Consider the following 19,977-nt stretch of genomic DNA (forward strand, 5'->3'; position numbering starts at 1 on the left):
TCAATCGCTAAGTTCTTCCTTCATGACAACTCTGAGGGAGGTGTATTTTATTTTAACTCCCTCGTTTAAGCGATATAGATGTTTGAAATTCACGTGACGTCACAGTGTGAGCTGTGCTGTGTGTTGTGAGTTCGGCTTTAACGAGTTACAAGTGAACGCCTCATGACACATGGCTTCCACCCACATACCCGATAAATTAGACACTTTGATGTTCTGCTCCTTCTCCTGACGGTCACGGTAACGATGTCTGCGCCTCCGTTTCTGTGGTAAGTCACGTTAAGTATTTTATTTCGATGTGATTCGCAGGGTGCCTTTGAATCAGCCGTGATAGCTACGGGACGCTAATCCGGGAGCTACATACCAGCTCAGTGTATATCAACGGGTTCGATGCGAATGCCAGCTGTTACCGAAACAACCGCCATGAACCCAGGTCCACTAAGCAGAGATAAGCGTTCGTTTATAAGGATGAATCTGAGACAGGAGACTGTGTGTCGGCTTGTTTTTCGCTAGCGCCGGAGGCTAACTAGCTCGCTAACAAGCAAGCTAACAATATCTTCGCATGGGTGCAGTAACTCTTCTTCGATTCGATTGGGCTTATTACCGACAAACACCGACATGAAACGACATGAGCGGGTCCACCCAGCAGATATAAGCGTTACTTTATGCGGATGACTCTGAGACAGGAGACTGTGTGTCGGCTTGTAAGTTAGTTTCGCTAGCGGGCTAGCGATGCTAACTGAAACCTGAGAAACCTGAGTGTTTAAAGTCACATCTGCATTGCAAGAGCAGCTGTTCAAAGGAGCATTACGTGTCCTAAAGCTCTTTCTTCAGAGTAGTGTTGTAACGTGTTACAGTGAAAAGTAACCGTGTCTCCCACCTTCAGTATTTAAATCGTTAATCTCAGACAGACTTCACTGAATTCTTTTGTTAAATATGAGTAAATCATAGCCTTGTAACTTTACTAGAACAGACAGTGTCATACAGAATTGTAGGCTAATATGCACTACCTATTTCCTAAGCTGAAATGATTATGATCTGATTAACTTTGAATTAATATTTTATTATTACCATGTAAAAGTCTGTTAAGCAGATAACATGGCACATGTATGACTTAACATATCTGTGTATTTGTGTTCAATGTTCCTCTAGGATGTCCAGCGTGAGACACAACTTGAATCCAACCAGACTGAACACTGACTCCAGGTACAGACCTGTTTTCATTACTTACAAAGTATTGCACATAATACATAATGTGTTAAATTATAATGCAATACTTTTAATGTGAAATAGCTCCATACTAAACATTCATTGTCATGGTAGTGCACGTTTTAATCCAAAAGCATATTCAAATACATAGTTGAATATCCACCGAAAATAAGAATACACACTTTGTTCATATGTAACTCTAATAAATACTGTATAAGTTATATTTTGCTCCGGAATTGAACTGTGTTAAAGCGGTTCACATGGAAAATATATGTTCAATTATGTGAAGGGTGATTTTCATTACTATTATACTAATGGAGATTTAGCACTTGCTACACATTGTAAGAGCAGCTGTGCAAAGGAGCACTACGTATCCTAAGGCTCTTTATTCAGAGTCACGGTGTTGATGTCCTGTCACGTGTTACAGTGAAAAATAACCGTGTCTACTAGTGTTTACATCGTTAATCTCAGGCAGACTTCCCTGAATTATTTTGTTAAATATAAATACATTATAGCCTTGTAACTTTACTAGAACAGACAGTGTTCATAGAGAATTTGAAAATGATGTACACTACCTATTTCCTAAGATGAAATGATTATGATCTGATTATTTTTATGTTTCCTCTCATTTTATTAGGGACGGACGAGCCTGAAGGACACAGCTGTGATGACCAATTGACCATGTTTTGTCTCTTATGGCAAAGCAGAAATATTAAACACTGGGTTCTTATCTAAAGTGTATCAAATCAGAAAGCAAAAGATACACATTGTTGTTATAAGTTTTTATTATTTTAACCAACCATAATGAAGATAGAAATGAATTCTTATCCATGCCACTTAGCAATGACTGCCACCACCAAACAGTTGCAGGCCATCTTTATTTAAGGGAGGAATTTAGAAGTGTTGTGTAGCTTCTGATGATGATGCAGTCGTCCACGTGTTGACCACCATGTTGCTGCTGACGACGTCAGGTGCTGCAGTTCCTCATCTATGAAGAGAAGAAACGCACTGTTAAAGAATGTTTTGAGTTGTGTATGAAGCACAACAGATTTCAGATAGAACCGTTGTACTGTGGTCTGGGTTTGTATCCTAATGGTTAAATGCACATATTTTAAGTCGCTTTTGATAAAAGTACTGAAAGAAATACAACATTGTAAAAATAGATAAAATGTCTTTCTACCTCATCTGTAATATTCAAGGTGATAATCTCCCACAGAGCTATTGATAACAGTCCACATCAAGTCTCTCCACTTCCCTCAGTGTGAAAACATAATTATATAATTAATTTGAGAACTGTTTACAACACTGATGTGTGGAGATTAAAATCATATCTAAACTGTCTAATTCACTGTCAAACTCCATGACATTCGCAGGCCATCTGTAGTTAAGGGAGCAACGTATGGAGTGATGTGTAGAGGGCAGAAACTTGGACTATGGGCAGAGAAGGTCTCTGGTTCGTCTCCGGTTCGACTCCACGGAGAGACAACACAAGACAAACCTGGATTGATCTGTCCAAAAATCCAAGAGTCTCCCCACCCTCTCTAGTGCCCCTGAGCAAGGCACCTCACTCCCCCAACATCTGCTCCGTGAGCGCCGTACATGGTCGCTCACTGCTCTGTGTGTCCTGCACCAGATGGGTAAAAAGCAGAGATTAAATTTCCCTACCTGCATGAGTGTGCCTTTGCATGTCTGTGCATGTGTTTGGGACGAATAAATGGATCTTAATCTTAATCTTTTAATCTTAATCAGTTGTCTTCCAGTTGACCAGCATGAAGCTGCAAATCTCCACCATGTTGCTGCTGAGGACATCAGGAGCTGCATTAATGAGGAGCAGAAGCGCACTGTTATGAATGTTTTGTGTTGTGTATGAAGCACCACATATTTCAGATAGAACCGATGTACTGGGGTCTGGGTTTGTATACTAATGGTTAACTGCACATACTTTAAATCGCTTTTGATAAAACGTGAGAAAGAAATACAACATTGTACACATAGATAAAATGTCTTTCTACCTCATCTGTAATATTCAAGGTGATGATCTCCCACAGAGCTGTTGATAACAGTCCACATCAAGTCTCCACTTCCCTCAGTGTGAAAACATAATTATATAATTAACTGGAGAAGTGTTTACAACACTGATGTGTGGACATTATAATCTTATCTATACTGTCTAATTGACTCTACAACTCCATGACAGACTAAATTAACGATGTGAAAATAGTAATGGTGGATATATCAGCCTGTATCAGAATAATGGTGAAACATAGTTATTATCACATGCAACTTACACATGTAGCGTATTGATATTAACTTATTAAAATAAAACAAAGTCACAGCCAAACATACGACTCTGCAGTTAACTTGCTTCAATGTGTTCATTAGACGTGTTAAATAAACTAACTTTTATAACAATTTTATATTAAAAAAGCCTTGAGGCATGTAAGTATATGGTGATAGTTAAAGCAATAGGTTTGGTTGTATGGTTTCAAGGCTACTTACCTCTAGTTCATAGAGCCTCCTGCTGGCTACAGGAAGTGAAGCAATAATCCTTGCCGCAGTGCACAAACGCATGCAACGCAGAGACGAGCGCTTGGTCATTGAACGTTCTCTCTTCACCGACCGCAACAGAATAGAAATTGCCTGTGCTCGGGCCCGTTAGTGCTACAACGTAGCCCTAGTTATTATTATTATTAGGGCCCGAGCACCGAATGGTGAGAGGCCCTATTGAATCTGTAAGGATTTTTATTATTATTATTATTATTATTATTAGGGCCCGAGCACCGAATGGTGAGAGGCCCTATTGAATCTGTAAGGATTTTTATTATTATTATTATTATTATTATTATTATTATTATTATTATTATTATTATTTCCCTTTGGGGGGCTTTTTCAGGGTCTAGACATGCTCAAAAAGTTATGAAACTTTGCAGGAAATTCAAGGTCTGCGGATATTTTAGTATTCTGGAGTAATTGGAATTGGGCGTGGCAAAATGGCTCTACAGCGCCCCCTGGAACCAGCCCCTAGGTTTCCACATAACGGATTTTCATCAAAATCTGGATATAGGTGTATCGTGACCAGTCATGAAAAAAAGTCTCATGGAGCATTATGAAAAACGCAACAGGAAGTCCGCCATTTTGCTTTTAGTGGCCATTTTGGCAATATCCCACATTTTTACTTTTACGTACTTGTCCCAGGGCTTTCATCAGATCAACTTCAAATTCAGATGAGTGTCATCACAACAAGATGGAGATAAAAAATGATTGAGGGATTTTTTTTTTTTCACACCGTGTGACCGTGGCATGGCGTTAAAAATTGGTTACACGCCATCAAAACACGGGCATCTGTATCTCGGACATACATGTTCCAATCAAGTCCAAACTAGACATGTAAGACAATAGTCCCCGCCTGATGACATCTATGCATAAATGATGACTTAAAACCGCAGCGCCCCCTGGTGGCAACAGGAAATGTCTTGTTTTTTGCTTGTCTTACACTTGGATGAATTCCTCCTCATCCACTGACCTCAACCATGTCAAACTGTACCAAATGGGTCTCAAGACATTGATAATGAAGGCATAAGATTACCGTGACTTTTCGTCAAACGCCATATGAATGGCGTGGCATTAAAGTTCATCAACTCGCCGTGAAACACGAAATTGCTGTAACTTCAGTGTTCATGATTCTATCTCTCTCAAACTACATGTGTGTAACAACAGCCCCCCCCTGAAGATATTCATATGGTTTTAAGAAATGGGCGTGGCAAAAAAACTGACTAGCGCCCCCTATAGGGCAACCCCGGCACTACGATGGCCGACATTTATACAAATCTATCGGGACATGTGTCGTTTCATAACAAACAAAAAAATATCTTGGATAGGTATGCTTGACCAAACAGGGAGGCCGCCATTTTGGATTAAGTGGCCATTTTTTTTCCATATTCCACATTTTTACTTGATGCACTTGTCCCAGGGCTTTCATCAGATTAACTTCAAATTAAGATCAGTGCCATCACAACAAGATGGAGATAAAAAGTGATTAAGACATTGACCTTTCGTCACACCGTGTGACCGTGGCGTGGCGTCTTGAGTTTGATTAAACGCCATCAAAACACGAGGTTCTGTATCTCGGACATACATTGTCCAATCGAGTCCAAACTAGACATGTAAGACAAGGGTGCCATCCTGATGACATCTACACAGAAATTATGACTTGAAATTACAGCGCCCCCTGGTGGCTACAGGAAGTGACATGTTTTATACTTTGATGAACTGCTCCTGGCTGCTTTAAGATATACAGCTCAAATGAGCTCAGTCAAGTCATTGAATCAAGGTCAGAATTGTGACATTTCCTCAAACCATGTAAACATTGATGTTTGGCGAAGGATCATCCTTCGCCAAAGGACACGATGTTTTCATAAGTCCACTGTGCATTATCCTATCACTACCAAACTTCTGTCACATGATAAGAGTACAAGCCTGAACAGCTCTATGTGTCAATATTTCCTCAGTGTCATAGCGCCACCTACTGATTCGCCAGGAAACAGGAAGTACTTTGTTAATCCACTCTGCATTATCCAACCGGCTCCAAACTACTGACCTATGATCACAATACTGATCTGAACAGCTCCACATATAAATATTAGTTCAGGGTCAGAGCGCCACCTACTGATCAGTGTGAAAATTAAGTTGTGTTAACATTGTCCGATTGACACAAAATTGCTCACGCTGTATCAGAGCGCCTACATGAACAGATATATATGTCTGTGCGTAATAATAGTGATGGCGCCACCTACTGGCAAACCTACTGCCGCAGAGCGCATTTAACGTGGAGAAGTGCATGCTCGATCGATGATGTGCGCTTGGTCATCGATCGCTCTCTCCACCGACCGCAACAGGCTTCAACGTGCGGGTGCTCGGGCCCGCAAGTGCTACAACGTAGCCCTAGTTATTATTATTAGGGCCCGAGCACCGAATGGTGAGAGGCCCTATTGAATCTGTAAGGATTTTTATTATTATTATTATTATTATTATTATTATTATTATTATTTCCCTTTGGGGGGCTTTTTCAGGGTCTAGACATGCTCAAAAAGTTATGAAACTTTGCAGGAAATTCAAGGTCTGCGGATATTTTAGTATTCTGGAGTAATTGGAATTGGGCGTGGCAAAATGGCTCTACAGCGCCCCCTGGAACCAGCCCCTAGGTTTCCACATAACGGATTTTCATAAAAATCTGGATATAGGTGTATCGTGACCAGTCATGAAAAAAAGTCTCATGGAGCATTATGAAAAACGCAACAGGAAGTCCGCCATTTTGCTTTTAGTGGCCATTTTGGCAATATCCCACATTTTTACTTTTACGTACTTGTCCCAGGGCTTTCATCAGATCAACTTCAAATTCAGATGAGTGTCATCACAACAAGATGGAGATAAAAAATGATTGAGGGATTTTTTTTTTATCACACCGTGTGACCGTGGCATGGCGTTAAAAATTGGTTACACGCCATCAAAACACGGGCATCTGTATCTCGGACATACATGTTCCAATCAAGTCCAAACTAGACATGTAAGACAATAGTCCCCGCCTGATGACATCTATGCATAAATGATGACTTAAAACCGCAGCGCCCCCTGGTGGCAACAGGAAATGTCTTGTTTTTTGCTTGTCTTACACTTGGATGAATTTCTCCTCATCCACTGACCTCAACCATGTCAAACTGTATCAAATGGGTCCCAAGACATTGACAATGAAGACATAAGATTACCGTGACTTTTCGTCAAACGCCATATGAATGGCGTTGCATTAAAGTTCATCAACTCGCCGTGAAACACGAAATTGCTGTAACTTCAGTGTTCATGATTCTATCTCTCTCAAACTACATGTGTGTAACAACAGCCCCCCCCTGAAGATATTCATATGGTTTTAAGAAATGGGCGTGGCAAAAAAACTGACCAGCGCCCCCTATAGGGCAACCCCGGCACTACGATGGCCGACATTTATACAAATCTATCGGGACATGTGTCGTTTCATAACAAACAAAAAAATATCTTGGATAGGTATGCTTGACCAAACAGGGAGGCCGCCATTTTGGATTAAGTGGCCATTTTTTTTCCATATTCCACATTTTTACTTGATGCACTTGTCCCAGGGCTTTCATCAGATTAACTTCAAATTAAGATCAGTGCCATCACAACAAGATGGAGATAAAAAGTGATTAAGAGATTGACCTTTCGTCACACCGTGTGACCGTGGCGTGGCGTCTTGAGTTTGATTAAACGCCATCAAAACACGAGGTTCTGTATCTCGGACATACATTGTCCAATCGAGTCCAAACTAGACATGTAAGACAAGGGTGCCATCCTGATGACATCTACACAGAAATTATGACTTGAAATTACAGCGCCCCCTGGTGGCTACAGGAAGTGACATGTTTTATACTTTGATGAACTGCTCCTGGCTGCTTTAAGATATACAGCTCAAATGAGCTCAGTCAAGTCATTGAATCAAGGTCAGAATTGTGACATTTCCTCAAACCATGTAAACATTGATGTTTGGCGAAGGATCATCCTTCGCCAAAGGACACGATGTTTTCATAAGTCCACTGTGCATTGTCCTATCACTACCAAACTTCTGTCACATGATAAGAGTACAAGCCTGAACAGTTCTATGTGTCAATATTTCCTCAGTGTCATAGCGCCACCTACTGATTCGCCAGGAAACAGGAAGTACTTTGTTAATCCACTCTGCATTATCCAACCGGCTCCAAACTACTGACCTATGATCACAATACTAATCTGAACAGCTCCACATATAAATATTAGTTCAGGGTCATAGCGCCACCTACTGATCAGTGTGAATATTAAGTTGTGTTAACATTGTCCGATTGACACAAAATTGCTCACGCTACATCAGAGCGCCTACATGAACAGATAAATAGATGTCTGTGCGTAATAATAGTGATGGCGCCACCTACTGGCAATCCTACTGCCGCAGAGCGCAAAACGCATTTATTGTGGAGAAGTGCATGCTCGATCGATGATGTGCGCTTGGTCATCGATCGCTCTCTCCACCGACCGCAACAGGCTTCAACGTGCGGGTGCTCGGGCCCGCAAGTGCTACAACGTAGCCCTAGTTATTAGGGCCCGAGCACCGAAATCGGTGGGAGGCCCTATTGAAATTGAAATGATTATTATTATTATTATTATTATTATTTTTCTTAGCTTAAATGAATTGGCTTTTTGAGGGCTTTAATGTGCTCAAAAAGTTGTAGGAGTTTGCAGTAAATTCGAAGGCGGCGAAAATTTACGTATTCTGGAGTATTTTGAAAAGGGCGTGGCAAAATGGCTCAAGAGCGCCACCTACGGAAAAGCCCCTCATTTAGCATTCACCGATCTTCAAAAAAAACAAAGACTATTTTGTATCATGACTAGATGCACAAAAAAGTCCATCAGTGCATTATGAATAACGCAACAGGAAGCCCGCCAGTTTGACTTTAGTGGCCATTTTGGTCATATTCCATATTTTTTCTTTGATGTACTTGTCGTACAGCTTTCATCAGATCAACTTCAAATTTAGACGATCGTCATCACAACAAATTGGAGATCTAAAGTTATTGAAGGATTACGTTTTAGCAAAACCGTCTGACCGTGGTGTGGCGTTAAAGTTTGATGAAACGCCATCAAAACACAAGCTTCCATAATTCAGACATAGTTTGTCCAATTGAGTCCAAACTAGACACATACGACAAGAGTCGCGACCAGAAGACATCACTGCAGAAATTGTGACTTACAATCACAGCGCCCCCTGGTGGCAACAGGAAATGTCTTGTTTTTAAGACGTGTTATGTTTTTATGTACTACTCGGAGAGCTTTCATCAGATCAACTTAAAAATTAGATGAGACTCTACAAAACAAGATGAAGATCTAAAGTTATCAAAATTTAAACTTTTCATCAATCCGTGTGACCGTGGTGAGGCTTAAAATCTTGATGTGCAAAATGAAAAGACCTGTTTTCATTTCAACCATGTATGTGTTTCATGGTCTTATACTGACCTCTAGTGGCTTTATATTGCCGGCACAACCTACTTGTACCGCAATATTAAGTCACTAGAGGGCAGTGTAGGATCATGGTTTGACCAAGGCACAAATTGTGTCACCTAAGGCAGGGGTAGGCAACCTTTACTATTTCCTCCACTCTTCCCCCAATTTAAAGCTGTCTGTTGCCGCACAACATATTTGATAACACAGGTTATAAAGTTATATATATATATATATATATATATAGTCATGCAATATATATAAAAACTATAGTTTGTTGCATTTATTAAATAATAGAACGACAATAAAGACAACTGTTGACATTTAACTGCTATTTTTACCTGTTACAAAATAGGAAAACACCAAACTCTGACCATGGCGTGGAGTCAAAGTCTGATCACACGCCATCAAAACACGAGTGTCTGTATCTTGGACATATTTGGTCCAATCAACTCCAAACTAGACATGTAAGACAAGGGTCGCGACCTGATGACATCTACAAAGACATCATGACTTAAAATCCTAGCGCCACTGGCTACAGGAAGTGAAGCGTTTATTGTTGCTGCAGAGCTTAAAACGCACGCAAGGCAGAGACATGCGCTTGGTCATCGATCGTTCTCTCTCCCCCGACCGCAACAGACTTGAAATTGCCTGTGCTCGACCACTCTTCCCCCAATTTAAAGCTGTCTGGTGCCACACAACATATTTGATAACACAGGTTATAAAGTTATATATATATATATATATATATATATATAGTCATACAATATATATAAAAACTATAGTTTGTTGCATTTATTAAATAATAGAACGACAATAAAGACAACTGTTGACATTTAACTGCTATTTTTACCTGTTACAAAATAGGAAAACACCAAACTCTAACCATGGCGTGGAGTCAAAGTCTGATCACACGCCATCAAAACACGAGTGTCTGTATCTTGGACATATTTGGTCCAATCAACTCCAAACTAGACATGTAAGACAAGGGTCGCGACCTGATGACATCTACAAAGACATCATGACTTAAAATCCTAGCGCCACCTGCTGGCTACAGGAAGTGAAGCGTTTATTGTTGCTGCAGAGCTTAAAACGCACGCAAGGCAGAGACATGCGCTTGGTCATCGATCGTTCTCTCTTCCCCGACCGCAACAGACTTGAAATTGCCTGTGCTTGACCACTCTTCCCCCAATTTAAAGCTGTCTGGTGCCGCACAACATTATTGATAACACAGGTTATAAAGTTATATATATATATATAAAAACTATAGTTTGTTGCATTTATTAAATAATAGAACGACAATAAAGACAACTGTTGACATTTAACTGCTATTTTTACCTGTTACAAAATAGGAAAACACTAAACTCTTACCATGGCGTGGAGTCAAAGTCTGATCACACGCCATCAAAACACGAGCGTCTGTATCTTGGACATATTTGGTCCAATCAACTCCAAACTAGACATGTAAGACAAGAGTCGCGACCTGATGACATCTACAAAGACACCATGACTTAAAATCCTAGCGCCACCTGCTGGCTACAGGAAGTGAAGCGTTTATTCTTGCTGCAGAGCTTAAAACGCAAGCAAGGCAGAGACGTGCGCTTGGTCATCGATCGCTCTCTCTTCCCCGACCGCAACAGACTTGAAATTGCCTGTGCTCGGGCCCGTTAGTGCTACAACGTAGCCCTAGTTATTATTATTTCCCTTTGGGGGGCTTTTTCAGGGTCTAGACATGCTCAAAAAGTTATGAAACTTTGCAGGAAATTCAAGGTCTGCGGATATTTTAGTATTCTGGAGTAATTGGAATTGGGCGTGGCAAAATGGCTCTACAGCGCCCCCTGGAACCAGCCCCTAGGTTTCCACATAACGGATTTTCATCAAAATCTGGATATAGGTGTATCGTGACCAGTCATGAAAAAAAGTCTCATGGAGCATTATGAAAAACGCAACAGGAAGTCCGCCATTTTGCTTTTAGTGGCCATTTTGGCAATATCCCACATTTTTACTTTTACGTACTTGTCCCAGGGCTTTCATCAGATCAACTTCAAATTCAGATGAGTGTCATCACAACAAGATGGAGATAAAAAATGATTGAGGGATTTTTTTTTTATCACACCGTGTGACCGTGGCATGGCGTTAAAAATTGGTTACACGCCATCAAAACACGGGCATCTGTATCTCGGACATACATGTTCCAATCAAGTCCAAACTAGACATGTAAGACAATAGTCCCCGCCTGATGACATCTATGCATAAATGATGACTTAAAACCGCAGCGCCCCCTGGTGGCAACAGGAAATGTCTTGTTTTTTGCTTGTCTTACACTTGGATGAATTTCTCCTCATCCACTGACCTCAACCATGTCAAACTGTATCAAATGGGTCCCAAGACATTGACAATGAAGACATAAGATTACCGTGACTTTTCGTCAAACGCCATATGAATGGCGTGGCATTAAAGTTCATCAACTCGCCGTGAAACACGAAATTGCTGTAACTTCAGTGTTCATGATTCTATCTCTCTCAAACTACATGTGTGTAACAACAGCCCCCCCCTGAAGATATTCATATGGTTTTAAGAAATGGGCGTGGCAAAAAAACTGACCAGCGCCCCCTATAGGGCAACCCCGGCACTACGATGGCCGACATTTATACAAATCTATCGGGACATGTGTCGTTTCATAACAAACAAAAAAATATCTTGGATAAGTATGCTTGACCAAACAGGGAGGCCGCCATTTTGGATTAAGTGGCCATTTTTTTTCCATATTCCACATTTTTACTTGATGCACTTGTCCCAGGGCTTTCATCATATTAACTTCAAATTAAGATCAGTGCCATCACAACAAGATGGAGATAAAAAGTGATTAAGAGATTGACCTTTCGTCACACCGTGTGACCGTGGCGTGGCGTCTTGAGTTTGATTAAACGCCATCAAAACACGAGGTTCTGTATCTCGGACATACATTGTCCAATCGAGTCCAAACTAGACATGTAAGACAAGGGTGCCATCCTGATGACATCTACACAGAAATTATGACTTGAAATTACAGCGCCCCCTGGTGGCTACAGGAAGTGACATGTTTTATACTTTGATGAACTGCTCCTGGCTGATTTACAATATACAGCTCAAATCAGATCAGTCAAGTCCTTAGATCATGGTCAGAATTGTGACGTTTCCTCAAACCGTGTAAACATTGATGTGCGGCGAAGGATTTTCCTTCGCCAAAGGACACGATGTTATCATAACTCCACTGTGCATTGTCCTATCACTACAAAACTTCTGTCACATGGTCAGAGTCCAAGCCTGAACAGCTCTATGTGTCAATATTTCCTCAGTGTCATAGCGCCACCTACTGATTCGCCAGGAAACAGGAAGTACTTTGTTAATCCACTCTGCATTATCCAACCGGCTCCAAACTACTGACCTATGATCACAATACTGATCTGAACAGCTCCACATATAAATATTAGTTCAGGGTCATAGCGCCACCTACTGATTAGTGTGAAAATTAAGTTGTGTTAACATTGTCCAATTGACACAAAATTGCTCACGCTACATCAGAGCGCCTACTTGAACAGATCTATATGTCTGTGCGTAATAATAGTGATGGCGCCACCTACTGGCAAACCTACTGCCGCAGAGCGCAAAACGCATGCAACGTGGAGAAGTGCATGCTCGATCGATGATGTGCGCTTGGTCATCGATCGCTCTCTCCACCGACCGCAACAGGCTTCAACGTGCGGGTGCTCGGGCCCGCAAGTGCTACAACGTAGCCCTAGTTTTATGTTAATGTTCCTTTTAAGAAAGAGGAAATAACTTGAGTCACCACGCTGATGAAAGCAAAATGGCACAAAACCCTTCTGTAAACCCTTCTGTGAACCCTTCGGATGGACACATCTGGGAAACCTCTTCAAATACCAAACCTATTGCCTAAGACCTGGGATATTTTACAGTGATCTCTCTTTGGACAAATAGTTTAGAAACATCTCATCATGATCAGATCTTCACCCTCCAGGACTGATCCTGTGAAGATCATCTATGCTTTAATTATGTCCAAACTAAATTACTGCAACTCAATGTATTCAGGGTTGAGCCTACCTTTCATTGGTTACACGTCAGTTTTGAAATAATTTGAAAAAGATTTGACTAATTACTTAAAAAGCACTTCATGGTTCAGCCCATCAAAGTCTGTGAAAGTCTCTGTAACAAGCGGTCCAACAGGGTTCAGCAGAATAACATTGTTGACTTTCTCCCGTCTCTTCTGCTCAGTGGAGATTTTCCACTCTGACAAACAGGCCAAACTGGGCTGGACATCTGGACCACCCTCACAAGTAAGATTGATCAAGGGAAATGTTTAAGGGACACGTTTTCATGTACAGGAAAAATGCAGTGTAACCTTTCACAGAATTATACATTTTAATATAACATTTTTTCTTCATTTTTTTAAATTTACAAACTGTGTAATAGTTTTTAGATCTTTGCCTTTGTTCTGCATAGCTCTACAATTTTAGTGTGTTAACTTTGTTATAAATCACAGTACAAAGTTGTGCTGACTCATTTACCTAATCATTATCATAATGACTAATATAGCATCAGAGCCAGAGAGTACAAATAACCTAAATAAATAAACAGTACAAACAATGCAACCTAATTACTCGATTAGGTAAAGAAACAAACAAACAAGTAAAAAAAAAGATTAATATGGTAAGGAAAACTTAAGGGGCACAATTATGAAATGTAAAAATATATGATATTTCAAACAAGAATAAACTACGTTCTGTTGAAAATAAATTATTCAAAAGTGATTCGAGCTCCTGAAATGGAAATTACCAGCTACTTGATAAGGGGAAAGTAATTTAGTAATACTCCATGAGATACTTTAATGTCATGAATAGAATCTTTTAAATGGATTATTTGATAAACTAGTAGCCAATGTAGATACAAGGGGGAGGAACATGATCTCTGTATCTCTATCTTTTGTTGGGTTTGTTAGTAGTCTGACCGCTGCTACTTTACTATTTGAGGTCTATAATTTAATTTGGCTGATTTCTATTAATAATAATAAGGGTTAATTGATGTTTTTATTATTATTATTATTATTATTATTATTATTAGTATTATTATTAAATTATTGAAAATGAGGCCTACCAGTAGGCTCAGTTTAATTATGGCATGGGTACCCCAGATGATTAAAATGTCTCAATCATATGTTAACATTATAATCTTTGTCTAAATATTTAGTCATATTTTGAATATTCCAGTGGTATTTTAGGTTTAATCCAATAAATGTTCCTTTTTATATGCTTCTGTAAGTTTAGTATGTGGCTGATCACAAATTTGTCTTCTTGTCAATACAGTGGACTGACGTTCTTCTGAAACTTGGCACACAGAGTCCAGTGCCTGTGCTCCAAGCTTGTGGAAGCAGAATTACAAGAACTGTTTTAAGCCAGTGGATTGAGCGCCAAGAAGCTCACTATCTAATGATGGATATTACATTTGCTCAAGAAGAGGAGCCACCTGGTCAGCTTAGCCCACTGAGAGTTCATCTTTTTGATATAGACACACCCATCAGAAAGTTTCAGAATGGCTTCATGGTCCTAGAAATCACGAATTCGAAGTTTTTCCCTGGAGACACTAAACAAATGCCCAGCTACCTAAATCGCAGCGTGGCCCTGAGTCTGGGCTCAGTCAGCCGCAGAGGCTTCCAGCTTGCCTTCTCCTACTCAGGGACATGCGTGTTTATAACGTCAATAAGACTCTACTACAAGAGGTGCCCGGACACAGTGGCCAACCTGGCGTTTTTCGGTAGAACAGGGGCCGGGTCTGAGCCACTGACAGGTTCATGTGTGATGGGAGCAGTGAAGGTTTCTCCACCAGTTAGAGAGTGTAATTTAAATGGAGTGTGGGGCCCACTGCAGGGGGGGTGTACCTGTGAACCTGGGCATCAAGTCATGGACAGCAGCTGTCAAGGTATGGAGACATGGTGATTTTTCAAGTTCACATTTCATATTTATGTCACACTTGTATTGAATAAAGCAGCTGTTTTTGAAAGCCAATAAGCATTAAATATAGGCCTACATATGAAATTAATCTTAAAATCTTAAACACATACTCGTAGAGTAAGTGCATCTTATGTAAAACTAATTTATGATTTATGACATATACAAAAAAAGTCCAAAGATGTTTGAGATTGAAGTTACAATATCACCATTAGAAAAGTCAGAATTCAGAGTTCAAAGATGTAACCTTTTACTGTATATCTAAATTCTGGCTTTAATTTCAGATGTGGCTCTAAACATCATCTTTATCAATTTTCATTTTCACTTTCTATTTTTGTTACTTTTATAGATGAAGAGTAACAAAGCAAATTCAGTTTCTTTACATGAATAACATTGATTATATAATTAATGTCCAGCACACAAACAATGAAGGGTGACAGTATATTGTAGAACTGTTTGAGAAGGATTCACTAATGACCAGTAATAATTCTGAAGCAGCTCCGCTGCATTACCACGGGCCAAGCAAACAGTCCACTTAGATCGGGAGGACTCTGTCTGCCTGTGGAACGCAGATTTCGCAGTGTTTCAAAATTTCATCTTATCGACTTCACACTTTGCACGTGTATTATATATTGTACAAGAAAGGGGCAGTGCTAAGTTTGGTTCAGGTTCAGGAGACCCATATGTCTTATGCAGAAGCATTTTACTGATGCTCAGTGAATCAAGGAGAGCAGTACACTCCTGATCAAAATCTTAAGACCAGTTAAAAAATTGCATGAATTTGCATTTTGCACTGTTGGATCTTAGGAAGGTTCTAAGTAGAGCTTCAAAATGCAAAAAGAAGAAATGGGAACAATAGACCAAAAGTTGTGAGTAGGCAATTTATTGAAAACAACAATTTAACTCAAATAGGCTGTTCATCAGCTGATCAAAAGTTTAAGACCACAGCCTTTACAAGCCAAGTAATCACACTGTGAAGATCTCTTGATGGCAAAGGCAAAAAAGCTCACCTTCTTTGAACGTGGTAGGTTGAACTGCATAAACAAGGCCTCTCACAACGTGCCATCGCTGCTGAGGTTGGACGCAGTAAGACAGTCATTTTGCATTTCTTAAAAGATCCTCAGGGTTATGGAACAAAAAAATCAAGTGGTAGACTCAAAAAAAGGATCCGAATGGCTGTCCGTCAAGACACGGGACGATCCTCGTCCCAAATTAAGGCCATTGCTGGTGCTGACTGCAGCCAAATAACCATCAGACGGCATCTGCGAAGGAAGGGCTTCAAAAACAAGAAACGTCTTCAAAGGCCACGTCTCCTTCAACGCCACAAAATTGCCTGTTTAGACTTTGCAAGGGAGCACCAAACATGGGACATTCAAAGGTGGAAGAAAGTTTTATTCTCTGACGAGAAAAAATTTAACCTTGATGGTCCTGATGGCTTCCAACGTTACTGGCATGACAAGAAGATGCCACCTGAGATGTTTTCTACGCGGCACAGTGGAGGGGGCGCCATCATGATCTGGGGTGCTTTTTCCTTCAATGGAACAATGGAGCTCCAGGTTGTGCAGGGGCGTCAAACAGCAGCTGGCTATGTGGAGATGTTGCAGCGGGCATCCCTCATGACTGAGGGCCCTCGTCTGTGTGGTAACGACTGGGTTTTTCAGCAGGACAACACTCCAATTCACAATGCCCGTCTGACCAAGACTTTTTTCCAGGAGAATAACATCACTCTTTTGGACCATCCTGCGTGTTCCCCTGATCTTAATCCAATTGAGAACATTTGGTGATGGATGGCAAGGGAAGTTTTCAAAAATGGACTTCAGTTCCAGACAGTGGATGCCCTTCGTGAAGCCATCTTCACCCCTTGGCGCAACATTCGCACTAGCCTTTTGGAAACATTTGCATCAAGCATGCCAAAACGAATTTTTGAAGTGATCAACAATAATGGTGGAGCTACTCATTACTGAGTCAGTTTTTGACACTTTAATTTCTGTTTTAGGAGGGGTTTTTTTGAGCTGTGGTCTTAAACGTTTGATCAGCTGATGAACAGCCTACTTCAGTTAAATTGTTGTTTTCAATAAATTGCCTGCTCACAACTTTTGGGCTCTTGTTCCCATTTCTTCTTTTTGCATTTTGAAACTCTACTTAGAACCTTCCTAAGATTCAACAGTGCAAAACGCAAATTCATGCAATTTTTTAACTGGTCTTAAGATTTTGATCAGGAGTGTATGTGCAATGCCACAACTCTCATTAATGCTGAAGCAAGAGACTGTGTAATTGAAAGACAGTTTGGGAGACATTATTTCACATCTCTGTCAAACAATGCCTGACTACTACTCCTAAAAAATATTTATAAGTATATATATGTATTAACCCGTAGAAAACACATGATAATTTGAGTTTGGATAGAATCTATATCACTATTATCATTAAGACCCTACATAACTCCAGCATTAAAACTGAGCCAAGTATAGGATCGAGAAGTTAAAAACATTTGGCAACATGATCAATGAATGTCTTATGTTACAACGAACAGTTGTCCCACACACTTATTTTGTCACTTTAGGTAATGTACAATTTCTGATTTTAAAGGTTAAAAATAACAAAACTGAACTCAGCAATGAGCATTCCTGGAAAATGTTATATTTGCCCTGTGTCGAGAGATGATGTGACAACTACTTACACAAAAAATTCCCAGCTGACCATCTTGAGCAACTTAATCTTGACTCTTGTAACCACAACTCAAGACTTTCACATCCCCTTTCTCATGATCCTCTTCTTTCCCTATTTTTAACATGTTTCCTGTCCATTGCTTTGTTGGAGCTAAAACAATGTGTTAGAGGAGCCTGGGCCTAACCTTTTATAGTAGTCCCTGCTTATTGCCATATACTGTATTAGATTATAGGTTTTTGGAAATCTATGAGGAATTAATACTGTATATGTCAGTCAAAATCAGTTTAGTAAAATATTAGTCCTACTGGATTCCAGCTATACAGAGAGCACTAGAGCACCTGTAGTAAATAATTATCTTCTTTGGACCATGAACATGTCTGGACAAATGCGTCAGCTTTATCGAACCCTGTCGCTATTTCAACACACAAACATTTTTTGGGAAAGATATGAATCAATCAATCAATCAATCAATCAATCAGATTTCATTTGTATAGCCCATATTCACAAATTACAATTCATCTCATAGGGCTTTAACAGGGTGTGACATCCTCTGTCCTTAACCCTCAGCAAGAGTAAGGAAAAACTACTAAAAACCCTTTTAACAGGGTAAAAATACGTAGAAACCTCAGAGAGAGCCACGTGTGAGGGATCCCTGTCCCAGGAGGGACAGAAGTGCAATAGATGCCACGTGTAGGAGAACATCATCAATAATCAAAGTCTCTAGCAGCATTTGATGAGGGTAGACATCCCGAAGGACAACCCCAACATGATATGCCAAGCAGTCGCGCTGCATTCACAGTCCATGGTCATCAACCATCCAGACCACGATCCACCATCCAGACCAGACGCCACTCCAGTCCTCAGTCACCGTCCACCGCCGCCCACCAGGACCCATCACGAGCCACCACCGCGGTCCTGGTCCACCGCCCGTGCCCAATGCCAACACGACACAGGGTCCGCCACCAGCACCACGATCAGCCCACATGACTCAGAATCCGCCACACTGGATCCAACACCGCGATCCACAAACCGCAATCCATGGTGCGGCCACAGAGGCCCTGGATCTGCGGGTGATAAAGCAAAGGGATTCCGGGGAAGGGGGATAGGGATGGAGAAGAGGAAGGAGAAGCTGGAAAGAGAAGCTCCGTGTGTCATGTGTAATAAAATAGAACAAGTAACGTTCTGGCGCACTAATTAGCTCTAACTATAAGCTTTATCAAAAAGGAAGGTTTTGAGCCTACTCTTAAACGAAAAGATGGTGTCTGCCTCCCGAACTGAAAGTGGTAGATTATTCCACAGCCGAGGGGCTTGATGGCTAAAAGCCCTGGCTCCTACTCTACTTTTAGAGAATTTAGGGACGACAAGTAAGCCTAAATTCTGGGAGCGGAGTGCTCTAGTGGGTTTATAAGGTACTAACAGCTCTTTAAGGTAAAAAGGCGCTATATTATTAAGGGTCTTGAAGGTGAGGAGGAGAATATTAAGTTCTATTCTAGATTTAACTGGAAGCCAGTGTAGCGATGCTAATACTGGAGAAATGTGCTCTCTTCTCTTTGTTCTCGTCAGGACACGTGCTGCGGCATTTTGGACAAGCTGTAGATTCTTTAGACTTACTGCTGGAGCCTGATAATAATGAATTACAATAGTCCAGTCTCGATGTAACAAAGGCGTGGAATAGTTTTTCTGCATCTTTTTGTGAAAGGACATGTCTAATTTTTGAAATATTACGCAAGTGGAAAAAAGCGGTCCTAGAAATTTGTTTTAAGTGAGAATTAAAGGATAAATCAGGATCAAAGATCACTCCCAAGTTCCTGACTGTTTCATTGGAAGCAAGGGCAATGTCGTCTAGCGCAGCTATATCATTAGATAATGTATCTCTAAGGTGTTTGGGGCCAAGTATTATAACCTCTGTTTTGTCTGAGTTTAATAAGAGAAAATTGCGGGTCATCCAGGTTTTTATGTCCTTGAGACATGTTCGAAGTTTAGTTAATTGATTACTTTGTTCAGGTTTTATTGATAAGTATAACTGGGTGTCATCCGCTTAGCAGTGGAAATTTACCGGGTGTGT

General features: G+C 40.5%; 1 protein-coding gene and 1 long non-coding RNA gene across 2 annotated transcripts in view; both read left to right on the plus strand.

Moving 5' to 3' along the window:
• si:ch73-40a2.1 (tyrosine-protein kinase receptor TYRO3) overlaps positions 1-19,977 on the plus strand; it is a 43,214-nt gene that overhangs the window by 13,090 nt on the left and 10,147 nt on the right. The window contains exons 2-3 of the mRNA XM_053416180.1: positions 13,513-13,574; positions 14,601-15,213. Coding sequence (XP_053272155.1) covers positions 13,513-13,574; positions 14,601-15,213 — 675 coding nt within the window. The remainder of the gene's footprint in view (positions 1-13,512; positions 13,575-14,600; positions 15,214-19,977) is intronic.
• On the plus strand, positions 107-3,547 carry LOC128430200 (uncharacterized). The gene is made up of 3 exons (XR_008333972.1): positions 107-266; positions 1,150-1,203; positions 1,844-3,547. It is a non-coding gene; the product is annotated as an uncharacterized LOC128430200 (long non-coding RNA).

This window comes from Pleuronectes platessa, chromosome 23 (genome assembly GCF_947347685.1).
Source record: "Pleuronectes platessa chromosome 23, fPlePla1.1, whole genome shotgun sequence".
In the NCBI taxonomy this organism is placed as follows: Eukaryota; Metazoa; Chordata; class Actinopteri; order Pleuronectiformes; family Pleuronectidae; genus Pleuronectes; species Pleuronectes platessa.